Below are 16,477 nucleotides of genomic sequence, written 5' to 3' on the forward strand. Positions count from 1 at the left end.
CACGGAATTTAATGAAATTTAAATAACTCCTATTATAGCTATAATAGTATAATATATTGTATATATAATAAGTCGTATGCAATTGGCAAATTTTTGTGTTTTCAAGCGGTACCATAATTAATTTACCTCTCAGCCCAGCCAACACACACTATGCGGATAGACTGGAATTTTCTCAAAACACACCTGGAAAACCTAGAAAAGTCAGAGAATTTCATTCTCCTCTTTGAGTGGCAACCCTGAATTAAGATATTCACTTTTTAAAAAATATTTTCTTGAATGGTAGAAGGAAACTGTGAGCATGTACCCTGTACCCCAATTAAAAATCAATGTATAATGAATTATTCCTTCTGTATCATAAAATAAGCTGTCTATTTAATCTTATTATTTTTTGTAATGTCTTGAATTTTTTACTGTAAAAATAAGTATATGGAAAGAATTTGGGCACTTTTGCTTCCATGTAGTTGTAGTGTACCAGTTTTATTATTATTATTATTATTATTATTATTATTATTATTATTTCCTCCCATTTTAGGAGAGCGGAATGATTGAGATTTTAATGAACTGAGAATTGAAGAAAATATTTGTTGTTCTCTAAATATTTACACCGAGTCTCAAATTGGTTCATGTATATCACTTGCGGAAATTTTTTTCAAAAGAGTCTTTTTTTTTTTTTTTTTTAACTTACCGAATTTGCTTGTTACTTTTAAAATTACTTAATTATTTAACTGAAGTTATTGAATATTAACAAATCCCTAGATGTTCCTTGATTACTTTGTTATATATGCTTCTTTATATTTTTTTAATGCAAAATTAGCGACTTTAAAGTTTGATACACATGAATAAGTGTGTAGGATACTTTAACTAATGCTTGATAAATAAATATTCAAAGAGAATAATTTTTAAGTAATCTGATATTCTGGTTGGGAAGATTTATTATAACGAGTTTAAAATTTTTAGGAATTTTTCCTACTGTGCATCCCCACTAAGAAAAATTACATCTAAAATTTCCTGTGACATACCAAATAAGTATTTCATATGTAAGAATTATCTTGCTTCTACGCTTTCATTAGTATTTATAAAAATAATACTTTTTCTTCCCTTCTAGTCAGCTGTAATGTCTACATGCTTTGCCAAATTTCATCCTAATCTGGTATTAGGAGGTACTTACTCAGGACAAATTGTCCTTTGGGACAACCGTAGCAGTAAGAGGACACCTGTTCAAAGAAGTCCTCTTTCTTCTGCTGCACATACTGTAAGTATTGTTGTTATTTAGATTAAAATATTAGAAATCTACAAACCATGATAGCCAGAACAATACTCTTTCCAACTATATATGTCAAGTCAGTGCTCAACTGATCATGTTTCTTTAACTAAAATAGCTGCATTGCACGTAGATGTGTATGCTTTTTAAGTATTCTCAAATTATATAAATTAGGAAATTATAGTCATTCATTAAGTCCTGTAATCTTTGAGTAACTGTTAAAATGTTTAACTGTTGATTTGTTTCCAAAGGACTTTTTATAAAATTAAAGCTAAAGAATATTACAGATAATTTGCAGACTTTTACTTTAATACTTTATGTATTGTATGTCACAATTTAACTTGCATGTAAAAACATAGTTGTTTTGTACTTATATATTAATGTTTTAGTGTTGAAAATTTTTGTCCAAGAACAATAACATAGTTTCTGTTCCCCTTCTTCCTTTGCAAATTGCAAAATATATTAAAAAAAATTTTTTTTAATTGCAGGTTGGAAACTTATTAATCATAATAATCAAAAGAAGCTTCTTCATATGCATTAGAATAATTTTAGAGAATGTCATATTTTAGAGAATTCATTTAAATATAGGCTATTCTATTTGATTTTATATATTTTTGGATTTGATTAATAAAGAAATATACTTTTTACTGCCAGTGTAATATAAATATTTATTAACCTTTGTAGCATCCTGTATATTGTATTCAAGTGGTTGGTACTCAAAATGCTCATAATTTAGTTAGCATATCCACAGATGGGAAGTTTTGTACTTGGAGCCTTGATATGCTTTCGACACCTCAGGTAAATAATTACATAACTATACTGAACCATCTGTAACTTTTGTGAATTAAAATATTTGTGTATTTTTGTTCTGTGTGTTTTAATGTTATCATAATATATTTTAAATGGTGCATGAACAATATGGCTTCCGAAGATTATTAAGACTTGAATAAAAAGCTTAAAAAAATTGATAATTAGTTACTGAAAGAAAAATTTAAGAGATAATGTAAAAGTATCTGAAGCACAAACTAATTTTTAATGAAAAATAACTTGGTGTAAGTAACTGTGCATTATGCAGGATGTGTATTTCATGGAACTTGATGTGTTACTTGCATAAAAATTATAGAATGCTTTTTTTTTTTTTTTTTAAGGACCAAATAATTTATAACCAAATAATTTCTCTTAGAACAATAGCTATGCCAGAGTATGTGATTGAGTATTGATTTTCTTTCTTCTCTTCCTTCCCTTATTAAATTTATGTCAATGTTGAAATAAAGACAAAAATCCCTTTTGAACAGATCTTAGTCAACATTGTTACTTATTGGCCACCTTCAAATTTAATGTGTTATTCTTATCTTTTATAATGAAGTTCTTGTTTTCAAAGTATTGTGAATAAAAGTGTTAAAGTATATCCTTCTATTTTGATTCTCTGTTTATTTAAATAACTATTCTAAGGGATATATTTTTTATATTTAAAAATTTTTACTGCCATGTTGTCTTATAACAGTAAAAATTTTTATTTAGCTTTCAAAAAGGTATTTTCAAAACCTACTGATAATTTGAATGTTAATGTGATGTATAATGAGATCAAATGATCTGCATTCAAAAAAGTCTTAATTTATTGATAAAAAAATTATTAGTGTCATATATATTTCTCTCATGAGCAATTAGCTCAAATTCTTTTCAGTTGCAGCATGTGAATTTCTTGCTATTGGTATCATACTAAATATGCATGGCTAAACTGCTTTTGCTGTTTAATAAGAATGATTTTCTGAACTTAGCTAATTCTTTAGAAACTTTTACCTTTATTATGAAGATCTGCCTAAATACTTCTTTGTACAAAATATTTAATAAAAATTGATCAGAAAAATGTGTCACTTCCTGCTTACCTGTATTCAAATTTTTATCAGATCCATCTATTTGTCAAAAAAAATTCACTGTAAAAGGTAGCATCACAAGAACTAGTGAAGATAGCAAAGTAAATGTCTTGAGTTTGAATACAAAAGAGGCCTATTACTCTCCCCTTGATCAATTATACACTGGTCATCAAAATTAAAGATGATGAGAAAAAAATATGCTTACTAAGTTAATGTTGCAACTGGTGCCCACTGCTATAATTACCTATGTTAATTAAATGCAGTTGAACACAAAATTGTACTTCTGTGCATACATTAGCGGCAGAAATATGCAAATTCGGTGATTGACAGTGTGTTGCACAGTAGATGCATGTTTAAATTCTGGTCTGTAGTGTTGATTGAAGTGAATGTGGTTTATGAGAGTGATTAGCATTCAGTAGTTATGACTCAAAGGCAACATTAAAGTGAATGTCAAAAGTGGCAAATAATTGGTAGAATCAAGGGAGACCAAGTGCAGATGGAGGTCGCCCAAGATTTGAATATCCGTCAAAATGTTATATCAAGAATTCGGAGCCACTTTTTAAGCACCAAATCAGTTGATAGACAGCCTGGTCAAAGGCATCCAAGTTCAAAACTGCATTAGAAAACCATTTTCTGTCATTGTTGGTTCAAAGAAAACTGCAGTGACTACTAGAGATTTGGTTTTAGACCTTCAGGCTGCCACAGGAACTCGAATTACCCATTCTACTGCTGCATGAAGACTTAACAAGGTTGGACTATATGCAAGAAAACCAATGGTTTGTTTTCCCACTCACTCCAGCTTCCTGAGGTGCCGTATTAAACTAGTGCCAATTTCATGTTCAATGCAGCCAAGACATTATATCGTTTACTGACGAGTCCAGATATAGTATGAACTAGATGTGCTTTGATTCTAGATCTGCGTTGATCTGGGGAGAGGAAAGAACGTGCATCTTGGCTTCCCATGTCTGTGAAATATCATGTTTTACCATCCGTGGTTTAATGGTTTGGGGAGGAATCATGACAAATGGCCGCACTCAGCTGCATGTCTTTCAAGGAGGTTCTGTAACCACTCAGAGGTATCTAAATGAGGTATTGGAATCCCAAGTTAGATGGTTTGGGCTACTGTTGGCCCAGAGTTTTGCTGATGGATGACAGTGCTCAGCCTCATTGAGCATATGTGGTGTCATAATACTTTCAAACAGAACAAATCACTCAAATGGACTGGTCATCTTACTCACCAGGCTTGAACGTGATTGAGCATTTGCTTAATGCCTTAGGGTGCCAATTCCTTCCTGGACCTTCCAGAAGCTGAAATATGCACTTTTGGAAAAGTAGTATGCAGTTTCACAAGACTTGATCAACACCTTGAGAAAGTCTAGAATCAAGATGTGAGGTATGCATATATGTACGAGGTGACTGCATACCATATTAAAGACAAAAGGTTTCCACAAGCGGTGACCTAATTTTCCATAAATTTGGTTTTAATTTCTATATTTTGCAAATAATGAACTGCCAAACTTTGTAACTTATGCTAACTATGCTTTTGTATAAATTTCTATTAATAATTTTTCATTAAGTATCAGTTACATTTGATTTTTGTCATTATCCTTTAATATTAATGGCCAGTCTATATAACTTTTCTTGCTGTTTATGGACTTATGTAAATTTATAACACAATTATGGATACATTTTCTCCAGTTGCCATTGAATAATTATAATTCCTATTAATGTGTGCTACTACAACCTGTGAAAATGTGTGACAGTTCTGCAGCACTGAAATGTTACAGAAGAATTGGATTTTTTCTTTTGTTCCTTTTCAAACTTCTTGCCATGTATTTTTTCCCTGTTTGTTCTGCATTATCTAATATATTTGAAATAGCCCATAATTCAATGTTTTATTTATGATGCAGCTTAATTCCCCACATTCTAAATTAATACAAGAGATTCTAGCTACCTTAAACAAAAAAAGGGAGAAAATCAACTTTTGGTGATAATTCTGGAAAATGATTTTGTACAAATTTTGAGATAAATATTTATTCCTTGTTATTAAAAGCTGTGGCCATAATGGCTGTTTTGAAGATTTGTAACATACCACTTCAGTTGTTATGGTGGTCAACGATACGTGACTAGCTGTGATGCCATAAACATTGGGAAGGAATTACCATATTTACTCAAAAATATGCCCCTCTAATGCATGAAAGGTTTCTTACATTTTAAAAAATAAAAAATGTAGGTAAACTATTTTATTTTGCAATGATTCTAAGAAAAAGAATTTTAGTTTATTATGTTTTGAGAATTTCTTTAACATAACAGTACCATTCATTAGCTGTAGCCCAAAGGCAAGGTAAGAAAAATTTAGTGATGTCTTGTTACCTATTTGTTTGAAGGCGTATCATTACAGTGGCTGCAGGCCTAAATTTAAGTAGTCTGCTAGAGGAAGTAAATATCACAATCAGTGACACTTTTTAATAATTACCTATGTTGTTCATTTAGTATTTAAACAGTATAATTATCTAATGATAGTTAAATGTCTTCCTCTTATTTTGCAGTTAAATTTTTTTTAAACAAAAAACTTACACAAAAAAAGAAGTTTTTATTTTTGAGTAAGTATAGTAATCTCTTGTTTTAAGACTTTCTTATGGGGGGTCTCCATTTTCCTTTAAGTGTCGTATCAATCATCTACTCTTTGTGATGCATCCTGGACAGCATTCTGAGTGACTAGATGGTGAAATGACATGAACCTAAGCCAATGGTGAAATGACGTGAACCTAAGCCACAATATGGTAAAATTCACCATGAGATGGAAGAAAACAATCTTGAAAATAATGGAGAATTTTACTAAATCAGAAAATTCTAAATATCATTGAATGAGTATTAAAAATACTATTAAAATGTCATGTTTCAAGAGCTCCTGAATTGCATTTAAATAGCAGTATGTGAGTGTGAGTGGGTGGATGAATGACTGGCTGATTGACTGATCTGATCATATCCTCAGATCCTGATCTGATGTCGAACAGTGCGAGTATGTTAAAGAACTGTTGTTAAAAAGATTTATGTTAACCCTTGAGAAATTCTGCCAGTTATTCGCTTCACACTCAAAGACACCAGCCAGTGCCTGTCCTCACAAATTATTCATATACTTTGTGAAGCATGGATGTCAGGATTGAAAATAACAACATTCAAATAATAAAAGAGTTTAATTGTCAGTGATCAAATTAAGGACCAAGCTCCACCATATTTCAGAGAATATTACTTAGACAAATGGAGTAGTATTGTTTCACCATTAAAATTGGTTAAAATGTTTGATGATTTCAAAAATGTAAGAAAACCTTCTAAAACATCATCTAATATGGAATGTGATCAATCAAAGATATCACAATCTCCTTTTTTCAAATTTTTGAGAGAAGTTCAGTGGGAACAGAGAACAAATAATGGGTTTGTTGACCAGAATGTATCCGGAAACTGACACACTGAAAAGTTTAAGAGACAAAAAAGTTCATTGAAATGTTATGAGTGTAGAGACAGTGAACATTTCAAATCTTATTTTCTCAGAGTGACCAGGAAGAGAGGTGATCCTGTAATAAAGGTCAGCGAAAAGGCCTCAGATGCTCATATTATATGAGCATATAATGATGTTGTGAATAAAGGATTTCAAATCAAAAAAGTGACTTTTAACAGCATGACTGTTGTTGTACTGGTCAACACAAGCAGTTCAGTGTGTCTCCTGACTGAAGAAGCATACTTCAAAACAGCTGGCATGTCAAAGCTGTCAGAGAAACTGATACTTTTATTCAGAATTGGATCATCACAAGTTTGGACTATGGTATCATTTAAACATGAAGCTGAAATAGATGGATCGATGTTTGCTTCGACGTGGAATGTGGTACCCATACTCAGTTGAATTATCTGGCAGTGGTAAAACTGGGTATTCTTGACCAAACTTCACTATTTTAGTAAAAACGGTGTTAAGTGTTGTAAGTATGAGACTGCAGAAGAAGATTATGCTGAATTTAAAGATGTTATTGTGAATGATGTGAAAAATGGTTCAGAAAACTTCTGTGAGAGCAGAAGCATAATCTAATTTTCCTTGTAATGGGAAATATAATCAAAAAGCTTAAAATTTTGATTCTCCTAAGAGGCGTAATGAATATTACAAAAGAATTATAACTAGCATAATTCTTAAGATTATACATACAACAAAAGACAACCTTATGCATAGAATGCCGAGTGTAATTTCAGAGTAGAGCAATAGCTGCCAGTCTTACCATAAACTAAATTATCATCAACATTAAAAGATCAGTTAGTAAAAATTGTTTCTTCACATGAATCCCAGGAAAGATAGTTCTTCTATTTCTTAAAGTTATAGAGTATCTGAAAAGGAAAATACTGTTTAGTTTCCTGGAGTTTTGTCTTTAAATTTTGAAGAGAAAGTGAAGAAAAATTCTTGCTCTATAATGTATTTCCTCATGTTTCCCGCCCTCCTTTTTTTAATTAATTTTATCATCTGAAAATCAAGAGGGAAAATTATGCTAGTCATTTAATTTTTGAAGATCTCAACTATAGTAAGAACATAACAAATGAAAAGTAGTCATGGATAAACTTATTTGACCAGTGATAATTATAATGATAATTTGACCCCACTTATAATTATTACAATATTATTTCTTTAAAGGAAACTTACATTCCAATAAGAATGCATAGTAATATTAACATTACAGTATCTGATGTATATTGAGCCAGTATCTGACAGTTATTGAGCTGATGTTCGGCTCAATTGCCTTGTAAAACCCAGGGCATCTTATATGAATGAGTCTTGACCACAGTTCCCAAAAGAGAAATTGGAGGAGCTGAGGAGAAAGGGGTAAATAAAAAGACCCGGCTTTCAAATGGTTGAACATATCAGCAGCAGATAAGGCTACAGTGAGCTGTAACATAAATAACAGAAGTAAGGTGTTTGGAAAGTTTCTAAAATGTGAGAACTGCCATGTCTGTGTAGCTTAACAAAGAATCTGCACAAAATACAAGTATGTTTAAAGAATAAATGCGAGAAAAAATAAAATGGATGAAATGCCAATTCAAAAATGCAAATACCAATTGAATGTGCTGAATAAAAATAAAAATTATCAAGGGAATACAATTTAATAATAAACTAGCTCTGAGAATTATGTGCAATAGAACAAAGAGAAAATTATGCAAATATTTTTTCAAATTTTCTGAACCTAGCACTAAGGAGCTAGAAGAAAAATGCTCAAGAAAGTACGATGTATGTGGGAAATGTAAATTATGGTTCCATACCTTAAAAACTTGAGTAGCATTGTCATGTTTGTGGATTAATAAATCAAGTTACAGTGCAATGCGATAAACATACTTGGTTTTGCTTTTATAGAATTTCCAGATAAAGAATCAGTAAGTACTTCTTCAGCCTTTGATAAAACTTTATTTCAAGGAAGATTAATTAAGGTACTCCCTAAACATGCAAATGCCCCAGGCATTAATAAAATTAACAAGTTACTTAGATCAAAGTTGTGAAGAATTCCTAGATATCCTTCTTTGATTATCCATTTATGAGGAGACTATTGAAGAGACATATCTAGTTCTCTTCCTAAAGTATCCTTACGGTGACTCCTAGGATTGTCACTGTAAGATATAAATGTCGATTTGAGTGTATTATCTTTGAGTGGATGTTATTGAGAACAGCAGGTTCTGGTAATGGTTTTTCTTCTGTAAGAATATGTATTTATATTACAGTCATGTGTCTCTTGAGTAAAAATAAATGTTGTTATTAAGAAAGAGGACTCATCATGACAAAATACCCCTTACAGACCATACCACATATGTATGAATATATTACATATTGCTGTATGAATGCCATTCAGGAAAATTATATATGTATACTATATTTACTCACATATTTTCGCCCTTGCTTTTCCCCCTACTTTTTTCAGCATATGATTTATGGCTTCTGATTTATGGCAACAATGTATGCACAAATAGTATATAGTAAATATAAAGAATATCATTGAAATTGATAAGTTTTTTGAAACACATAATATTAGTGTGTCTTTCTGTATGCTTTTTAATGTGCTATGTTTATCATTTTATATCATCTCTTCAGAAATAGTATATAGTGCATATTTTACATAAAGTCATCACTCATAAAGCAGATAGTGTTGAAACCTAATCTGAAGTCAAAAAACAGCACAACAAGAATGCTACACAGTGAAACTGAAAAGCTGCATAGTAATAATATTATGATTTAATCAATTCTTATTCAACACTGTATGAGGACTAGAATTCTTTCCCATAGGTCTTTATATACTGTGACTAAAAGTGGGTAGTTGAGCAGAATATTGATTCTTGAGATGTTGAATGGTCACAATAGAGCTAAATACTGCAAGTTGCATTATACATGAAATTTTATAGGACATGCAGTAATTATGAATGTATTTGCATTTGCGTCATTTCAGTTACATACATCCCAACTTCTTAATATTTGAGGTACAGTTTGGAACAACTTATTAGTGAAGTTTATTTTCTAGCCTCATGTAATAAGCTTTATAATTAGATCTTATACAGAAATTAAAGATATCTACTTTAAAGTTGTAATATTCTTAGAATAATTTTATAAATGTTATTTTGTTTAACGATATGAACATCAAAGTTATATAATTTTTAGCTGTGTATTTTTTATGCTCTTTAGGCATAATAGTTGAAAGGTGTCTTTCATGTATCATATGGCTTCCATTCAACTGCCTTAAAACAATTTCTTAATAATGTTGATACCATTGATGATATGAAAGATATTTGAAGACATTTTTGCAGAATTATCTGCTTATGTAGTATGCTGATAAATAATCTAGTGTACTTCTTATGTTAATTTAACTTGATATTACTCTGTCTTAGGAGAAAGAACATTTTTTCCTTTTGAAATATAACACACATATTTATTGCTAGGATACTATGGAGTTATCACACCAAAAGCAGTCAAGACCTGTATCAGTAACAAGTCTCTCATTTCCATCAGGAGACTACAACAATTTTGTAGTTGGAAGTGAAGAAGGAACTATTTATACAGGTAATTTATTAATTTATAATATATTTGTGTATAAATTAATATTTATGCTTCTGTTTTGTTAAAACTGTTACATATTCCAGCATGCAGGCATGGTAGTAAAGCAGGAATCCATGACTTATTTGAAGGACATCAAGGTCCAGTGACTGGCATTAGTTCTCATAGTGCTCAAGGCCATATCGATTTTTCTCATTTGTTTTTATCTTCATCTATGGACTGGACAGTGAAATTATGGAGTTTGAAAGTAAGTTTTTAGGGCATCTAGTTATTGAAATGTATGAACTGAAATATATATTCATCATGGCATATGTTTTGCCACCATTAAGGATATTCATGAAAATATGAAAACTGCATTTCACAATAAGTATACAAAAAGCAAAGTCTGAGAGTGTCAGTCTTTGGATGTGAAGGTATTTCTCTGGCAATGAATAGTTTGGCTCTAAATGAGCATTTGATGCACAAAAGGTGATTGGTGTGTATTAAATGATCTTACTAATCCAAAGTACAGCAGTCCTTTGGATTAATATATGGTAATAGATGGTGAGTAATATGGTGAATTTTTGCTACATAAAGCTTCTCCTGTGGCTGTGTAATGTGTAGTGTTCTGAAATGCTGCCCATATTATTACATAAGATGTAAATATATATTCTGGAATTAAATTCAAATATTAATTAAACTATTATGCATATATTTAATACTATCTGTATCATCTTTAAAATTTACCTATTGTAAGATCATTTTGTAAAATTTAAGAATAAAAATTAACACTGTAGAAATTTAAGCCAATATGATAAATTATTTACACTAAGCTGAATTAATGATTGGGTTCTTTAAAATAATTTTGCTATAAATAATGAGATCTGGAAACATAATTCCTTTATTTATCTAGTACATAGCATCATTCTGACAGTGAAATTAGGTATATTGTCAGTCTCCTTAACACATAAATAATTGCCTTGGTGGAATTAGAAAGCAAATGTCCTAAAGAATATTGTTACATTTATCAACAAGGATTTTTATCTTTTCTCAAGAGTGCTGAATTCTCAAGAAGTTTGAGAGTTTTATTCTCAAGAATGCTGAGTACTTTCACATTGTGCCTGGGAGAAAATATGCTTATGACTGTGTATTACTGAGAAGAGTTACTTGAATAACTCCACAGATATATTTTAAAGAATTTAATGAACTCTCATTCTTAGGATAGAAACAATAAGCTTTATTCCCAAATAAGCCTTTCACTGTTTGTAGTGCTTTTATTCCTAAAAATGTATCATTAACTAGGCAACTCAGATTTCTTTAAACCGTGTTTGTAAAATATCTTCAATCTTCTCATAAGGAGATTTTTAAGCATTTTTTGCTTTTTAGCTTCACTACCAAACTTCAAAATTTTTTCTTCCATAATTTCTCTGTTATTAAAAGTATTTTGAAGAGTGAATGGTTCAATTCAAACTTTTGTGCAAGAAATTTAGTTCCTTATAAGGGTTAAACTTTAAACTTTGGCTTGTCTTCAGAAGTTAAATATCTTTTTTCATTTAGTAGCCATATTATTCACAATAATAAAACTCCTTAGTTAGAACAATTTTAGAAATCAGCGGTGATGAAACTAGTCCTGTGAAAAGGAAACTGGAGAAGTCTAGATAAGTAAACATATATAAGAGTTCAGGTTTTTCAGTTTAACCTTTTGAGGCCGGGGCTTTGGTAGCAGTAAAGGCTACCAAAGGACGGGTAATCTTGAACCGAATGCTTTCCCCCCTTTAAGAAATCACCTCCTATTTGCAACAAAGATTCTTGTGTATAGTTTAATGGATTCTCAGAGGGGTGCATCTATATCGCAAAAGGAAGACCTTTGAAAGAGATAAGTGGTTAAAACCCCAGGGACGTCAAGTTTGACATTTCACCCCACTTTTCAGCCTTGAAAATGGGGGAAAAAGACATGGCCACTAAAGTGGACAACCCCATCTTTTCAAAGAGAGGACTCTATGGCCACTATAATGGCCATCCCGTCTTCAGAAGGTTAATTGAAAGGAGTGTTTCTTATATAAATATATGGCTTATAGATGTAAAAGTGTGTATTAAAAAGTTTCTAGTCTAGTTCTGTAATGCACAGACATATAACAACATAGGGCTAATTTTGCAGCTCATAGTGACTTTCAAACATGATAAGGCAGTATGCCTAGAGACATTGCTGTGTTAGCTCAGGAGCATCAGTGTGATTTTTGTGGTCACATATATATGGCTATTTGGAATTTTATAATGGACAGGAAGGTGATACAATGAACCATTACAAAATTTTGCATTAAACTGGGCAAATTGGCCACAGAGATATTTAACATGTGTCAGCAAATTTAAAAAGGTGATGAGACAATGAATCATATGCAGTGTTTTAAGGGGCAGAGATACTTTAGAGGTGGAAGAACATCTGCTGAACATAACTAGACCTTGAAGTTATGTAGAAGACCTTGTGCATCCATCATCCCCAAATGTGTGAATGAACTCAAGATGCAGGTCATTGAATGACAATCAGTGACATTGCAAACATTGTTGACATGTATCATATGGATCATTTCAGACAATCAAATCATTGATGTTTAACATGCAATGCATCAGTGCCTGGTTTTATCTCCTAATCCCTGAGCAGAAAAATTATCTTATTGCAATACTGTAATTCTGAAACCAGTCCATTATTATGCAAAGTGAACCCTTTTGAAGGAGAGGGTGTTCAAATTTAGGTAGGTAATATACAGCATGTTTCAAAAAGAATATACGTATTCCGAATGCATAAACTGTATGACATATGAATATGAAACTTTACACACATATGTACGAACCTCTGAAGTTCAGATTACAGATGTTACAGATGTTCAATATGTTCTCCATCAGCGACACGAACAATACCACATCGATACTCAAATTTCTCCCATACTCGGGCAAGCACGTCCATCTTGACTGATGTTATGGCAGTTCTTCACCTTTTCCTGGTTCTGTGGGAGTGGTGGTACATAAACGTTGTCCTTAATGAAACCCCACAGGCAGAAGCCACAGGATGTCAAATCCAGTGACTGTGGAGGCCAGCTTAAGTCGCCATCTCCTTAAGACCAAACCAACGGTTCAGTAGAGTTTCATTCAGATAATCACGCACTTGGCGACACCAGTGAAGGGGTGCCCCGTCTTGTTGAGATATGAAGTTGTCTTTGTGCAGCCTTGGAAACAACCAGTTTTGTACCATTAACTGTGTTTCCATCAAAGAAGAATGGGCCGTAAACAGATGATCAGTATATCGCGCAAAACACATTGATTTTGGACGAATCTCCTACATGTTCAATGGCTGCATGTGGGTACTGTAGGCCCCAGATTTGAACATTGTGTTTGTTTACGTGACCACTAACTTGAAAAGTGGCTTCATCACAGAACACAGTGCATTGTGCGAAAGTGTTATCATTGTCAATAGCATAAATAAACTCGTTACAAAATGCCACATTTTTGTATTTGTCATCAGGACGCAGAGCCTGTAACAAATGTAACTTGTACGGCGTCATAACCAACCGACACCTCAAAACATGCCAAATTGTTGTTGTAGGCAGTTGTAACTTCCGATTGGCACGACGAGTTGATTTTGAAGGGCTTTGTTGGAAAGCAGTTTGAATATTTTCATCAGGAACCCGAGGGCACACAGAACTCTTTCCTTTACATACACATCCTGTATTTGAAAACTGTTGATACCACCTGCAAATGTTCCTCCCATTCGAGGATCACTTTGGTACCTCAGCTTGAAATGTATTTGCACTGTAATCATGGAATTATACTTCGCAAACTTGAGAACACAAAATGATTTTTGCTGCATAGTAGCCATTTTAAACATGTGACGGTTACCACGCAAAACAAAAGACAACTGACATGTAGAAGCTATTAATATAAACTAGAATATGTATTCATTTCACTAATAGCCGAGCCGAGGAGCAGTGATCGATAGTTTGGACAAAATAACACTTTATAATATGCATATTCTTTTTGAAACACAGTATACTTTTTTGTCATCAGAGCTAGTCTAGAACCTTTTTGATACACTCTTTTAACTTGCTTGTAGTCATAAGCATATAGATGCTAAATGGTCAAATCGTACCCAATTCATTCATTTTTCTAAAATTTAGGATACTTTAATGCTGACTGGAAAATAAATGAGGTAATAGGACTATAATTCTTAAACATGTTTGTATCATTTACAGGACAGCAAACCCCTTTATTCATTTGAAGATAATGGGGATTATGTTTGTGATGTAGCATGGTCTCCTACTCATCCTGCAGTGTTTGCCTGTGTGGATGGCATGGGAAGATTAGATATATGGAATTTGAATAATGACACAGAGGTAAATAATTATGTGTATTATTACAATGATTATGTGCCTGATATTATATTATCACAGCTTTTGTGTCATGCATCATTTATCTCATTAGTTATTCTTAACTCTTGTTCAATGTGTTAATAATGAGAACATTAATATGCATATATACACACACAAAATTTAAAAAAAAAAAAAAAAAAAAAGTTCAAAACCTAATCTATCTGCTTGTTGATAGCATTATAGAAGCAACAGGTTGTGGTATTAAAAAGATATGTTTACATTTCATCCCATATTCAGTTTGGAATAAATTGTATGCAAAACCAAAAACAGAAGTATAGTGGCAAACTGCAAGACATTGGGGAGGAGGGGAACAAAATATGCCAAAACCAAAAATAAAAATGAAATTTGCATCTTTCGCTGCATTGTTATTAGAGGATTGGTGCAATGAAAGAAGTAAATAAATAAAACAGCCTGTTTCTGAACCCATAATATTTAAAATTTTAAAAAAAATCTTAGTAAGACAGTCAAAGTAATCTGTATCTTTTATCAGTCAACCCCTGCAATAAGTATTCGTGCCCAAGTGAGCAGTGCCAAAAATGCAAAATTATAGCATCAAAAACGTAAATTTAAAAAAAAATTGTGAAATAGACAAATTTAAAAAAAGTATTTTGAGTAGATTGAGTTCAAAAAGAAAACTTGCAAAAATAATAATCCGATTGTTGAAAACTGAACTGTGGGCAAATTTTTTAATCTAAAATTGGTAAAAACGAAATTATATGCAAATTTTGAAAATATGCATATATTTCAACTCAACCTGTGTTAATTATTTTTAACTCAGGTTGAGTTAAAAATAATAGCATAAATCAGCAAATCTCAACCTTTTGACTAACATGTACCATCTAAACAAAAACTGAAAACCTTTAGTACAACCACTATAAAGTACTACTAGCACCACCACTCTTGAACAAAGCTCAGATCGCATAATGTGTGTTATGCAATTTGAGTGTTAGAGAGAAAACTCGGAGTGTTAGAGGAAAAAACTCTTAAGTGTTGGAGAAAAAACTCAATCTGTTGGGGTTTTAATTTTGAATTTAATTATTAAAAATACTTTCACACCACCTATTTTTTCCTTGCGTACAAACGGTTGAAAACCCCTGTTATAAATCATAAACAAGCAAAAAAGCTTTAAAAAGTTTTTTGGTATGAGTGGACTCCAAAAACATGTGAAGCAGAAGTAATATCCAACATACGCAAAAATAAAAGAAATAAATGAAAATTTGATGTAAAAAATAGAAGAGTAGTTCTTAAAATCTGTAATGCGAGAGCAACAGAAGCTTTGAAATGAAACACACACACACATATATATAAAAGTAGTAAAAGGATTTAATAACTTATATATATATACTATTTTGCAAAAGAACCGAAGTATAAATTTAGCTCATAGGCTATAGCTTGAAGAATTTACTTTTTAATTTTATATACATATATGCCTGTATAGTTGCAAAGCCTAAATTGTGTAAAGTTATTAATTTATATAAGTTTTGAATTTTTAAGTGATAAAACTCAATAAATATTTAGAAAAAACGTCTGCTGTAGCATAAAAAAATGTAAAAGTAAAAATGAAAAATTTCAAAAAGGTGAAAATGTTGAATTACCTGCATTATGAATCTCTCTTTGTGTATATATATAAATGTAATTTGCATAATTACAGGTACATAAATTTTAATATAATAAAATGTATTTGTTGGTTTAATATTACGTACATGTTCATGAATTTACTAATTACAAACCTCCCTTTGGGTGTAATTGTGATCATGTAAACATTGTTTTTTCCCTCTTATTCAGTATGTAATAGGTGTGATAGTCATAACTTTAACAGGTGATAGAACATGGCAAAGGTAACAATGTTCTTAATACTATGATGAAATGTGAG

At 31.6% G+C, this 16,477-nt stretch overlaps 1 protein-coding gene across 17 annotated transcripts in view; it reads left to right on the forward strand.

The window, feature by feature from the left end:
* LOC118193998 (cytoplasmic dynein 1 intermediate chain 2-like) overlaps positions 1–16,477 on the forward strand; it is a 111,000-nt gene that overhangs the window by 78,577 nt on the left and 15,946 nt on the right. For all 17 annotated transcript variants that reach the window (XM_085807538.1, XM_085807547.1, XM_085807557.1 and 14 more), the window contains 5 exons: positions 1,106–1,252; positions 1,946–2,059; positions 10,090–10,210; positions 10,291–10,451; positions 14,428–14,568. In XM_085807538.1, the coding sequence (XP_085663664.1) occupies positions 1,106–1,252; positions 1,946–2,059; positions 10,090–10,210; positions 10,291–10,451; positions 14,428–14,568 (684 nt within the window). The remainder of the gene's footprint in view (positions 1–1,105; positions 1,253–1,945; positions 2,060–10,089; positions 10,211–10,290; positions 10,452–14,427; positions 14,569–16,477) is intronic.

This window comes from Stegodyphus dumicola, chromosome 1, assembly GCF_044657685.1.
Source record: "Stegodyphus dumicola isolate Sdum_Otavi_A_Nest chromosome 1, ASM4465768v1".
Lineage (NCBI taxonomy): Eukaryota > Metazoa > Arthropoda > Arachnida > Araneae > Eresidae > Stegodyphus > Stegodyphus dumicola.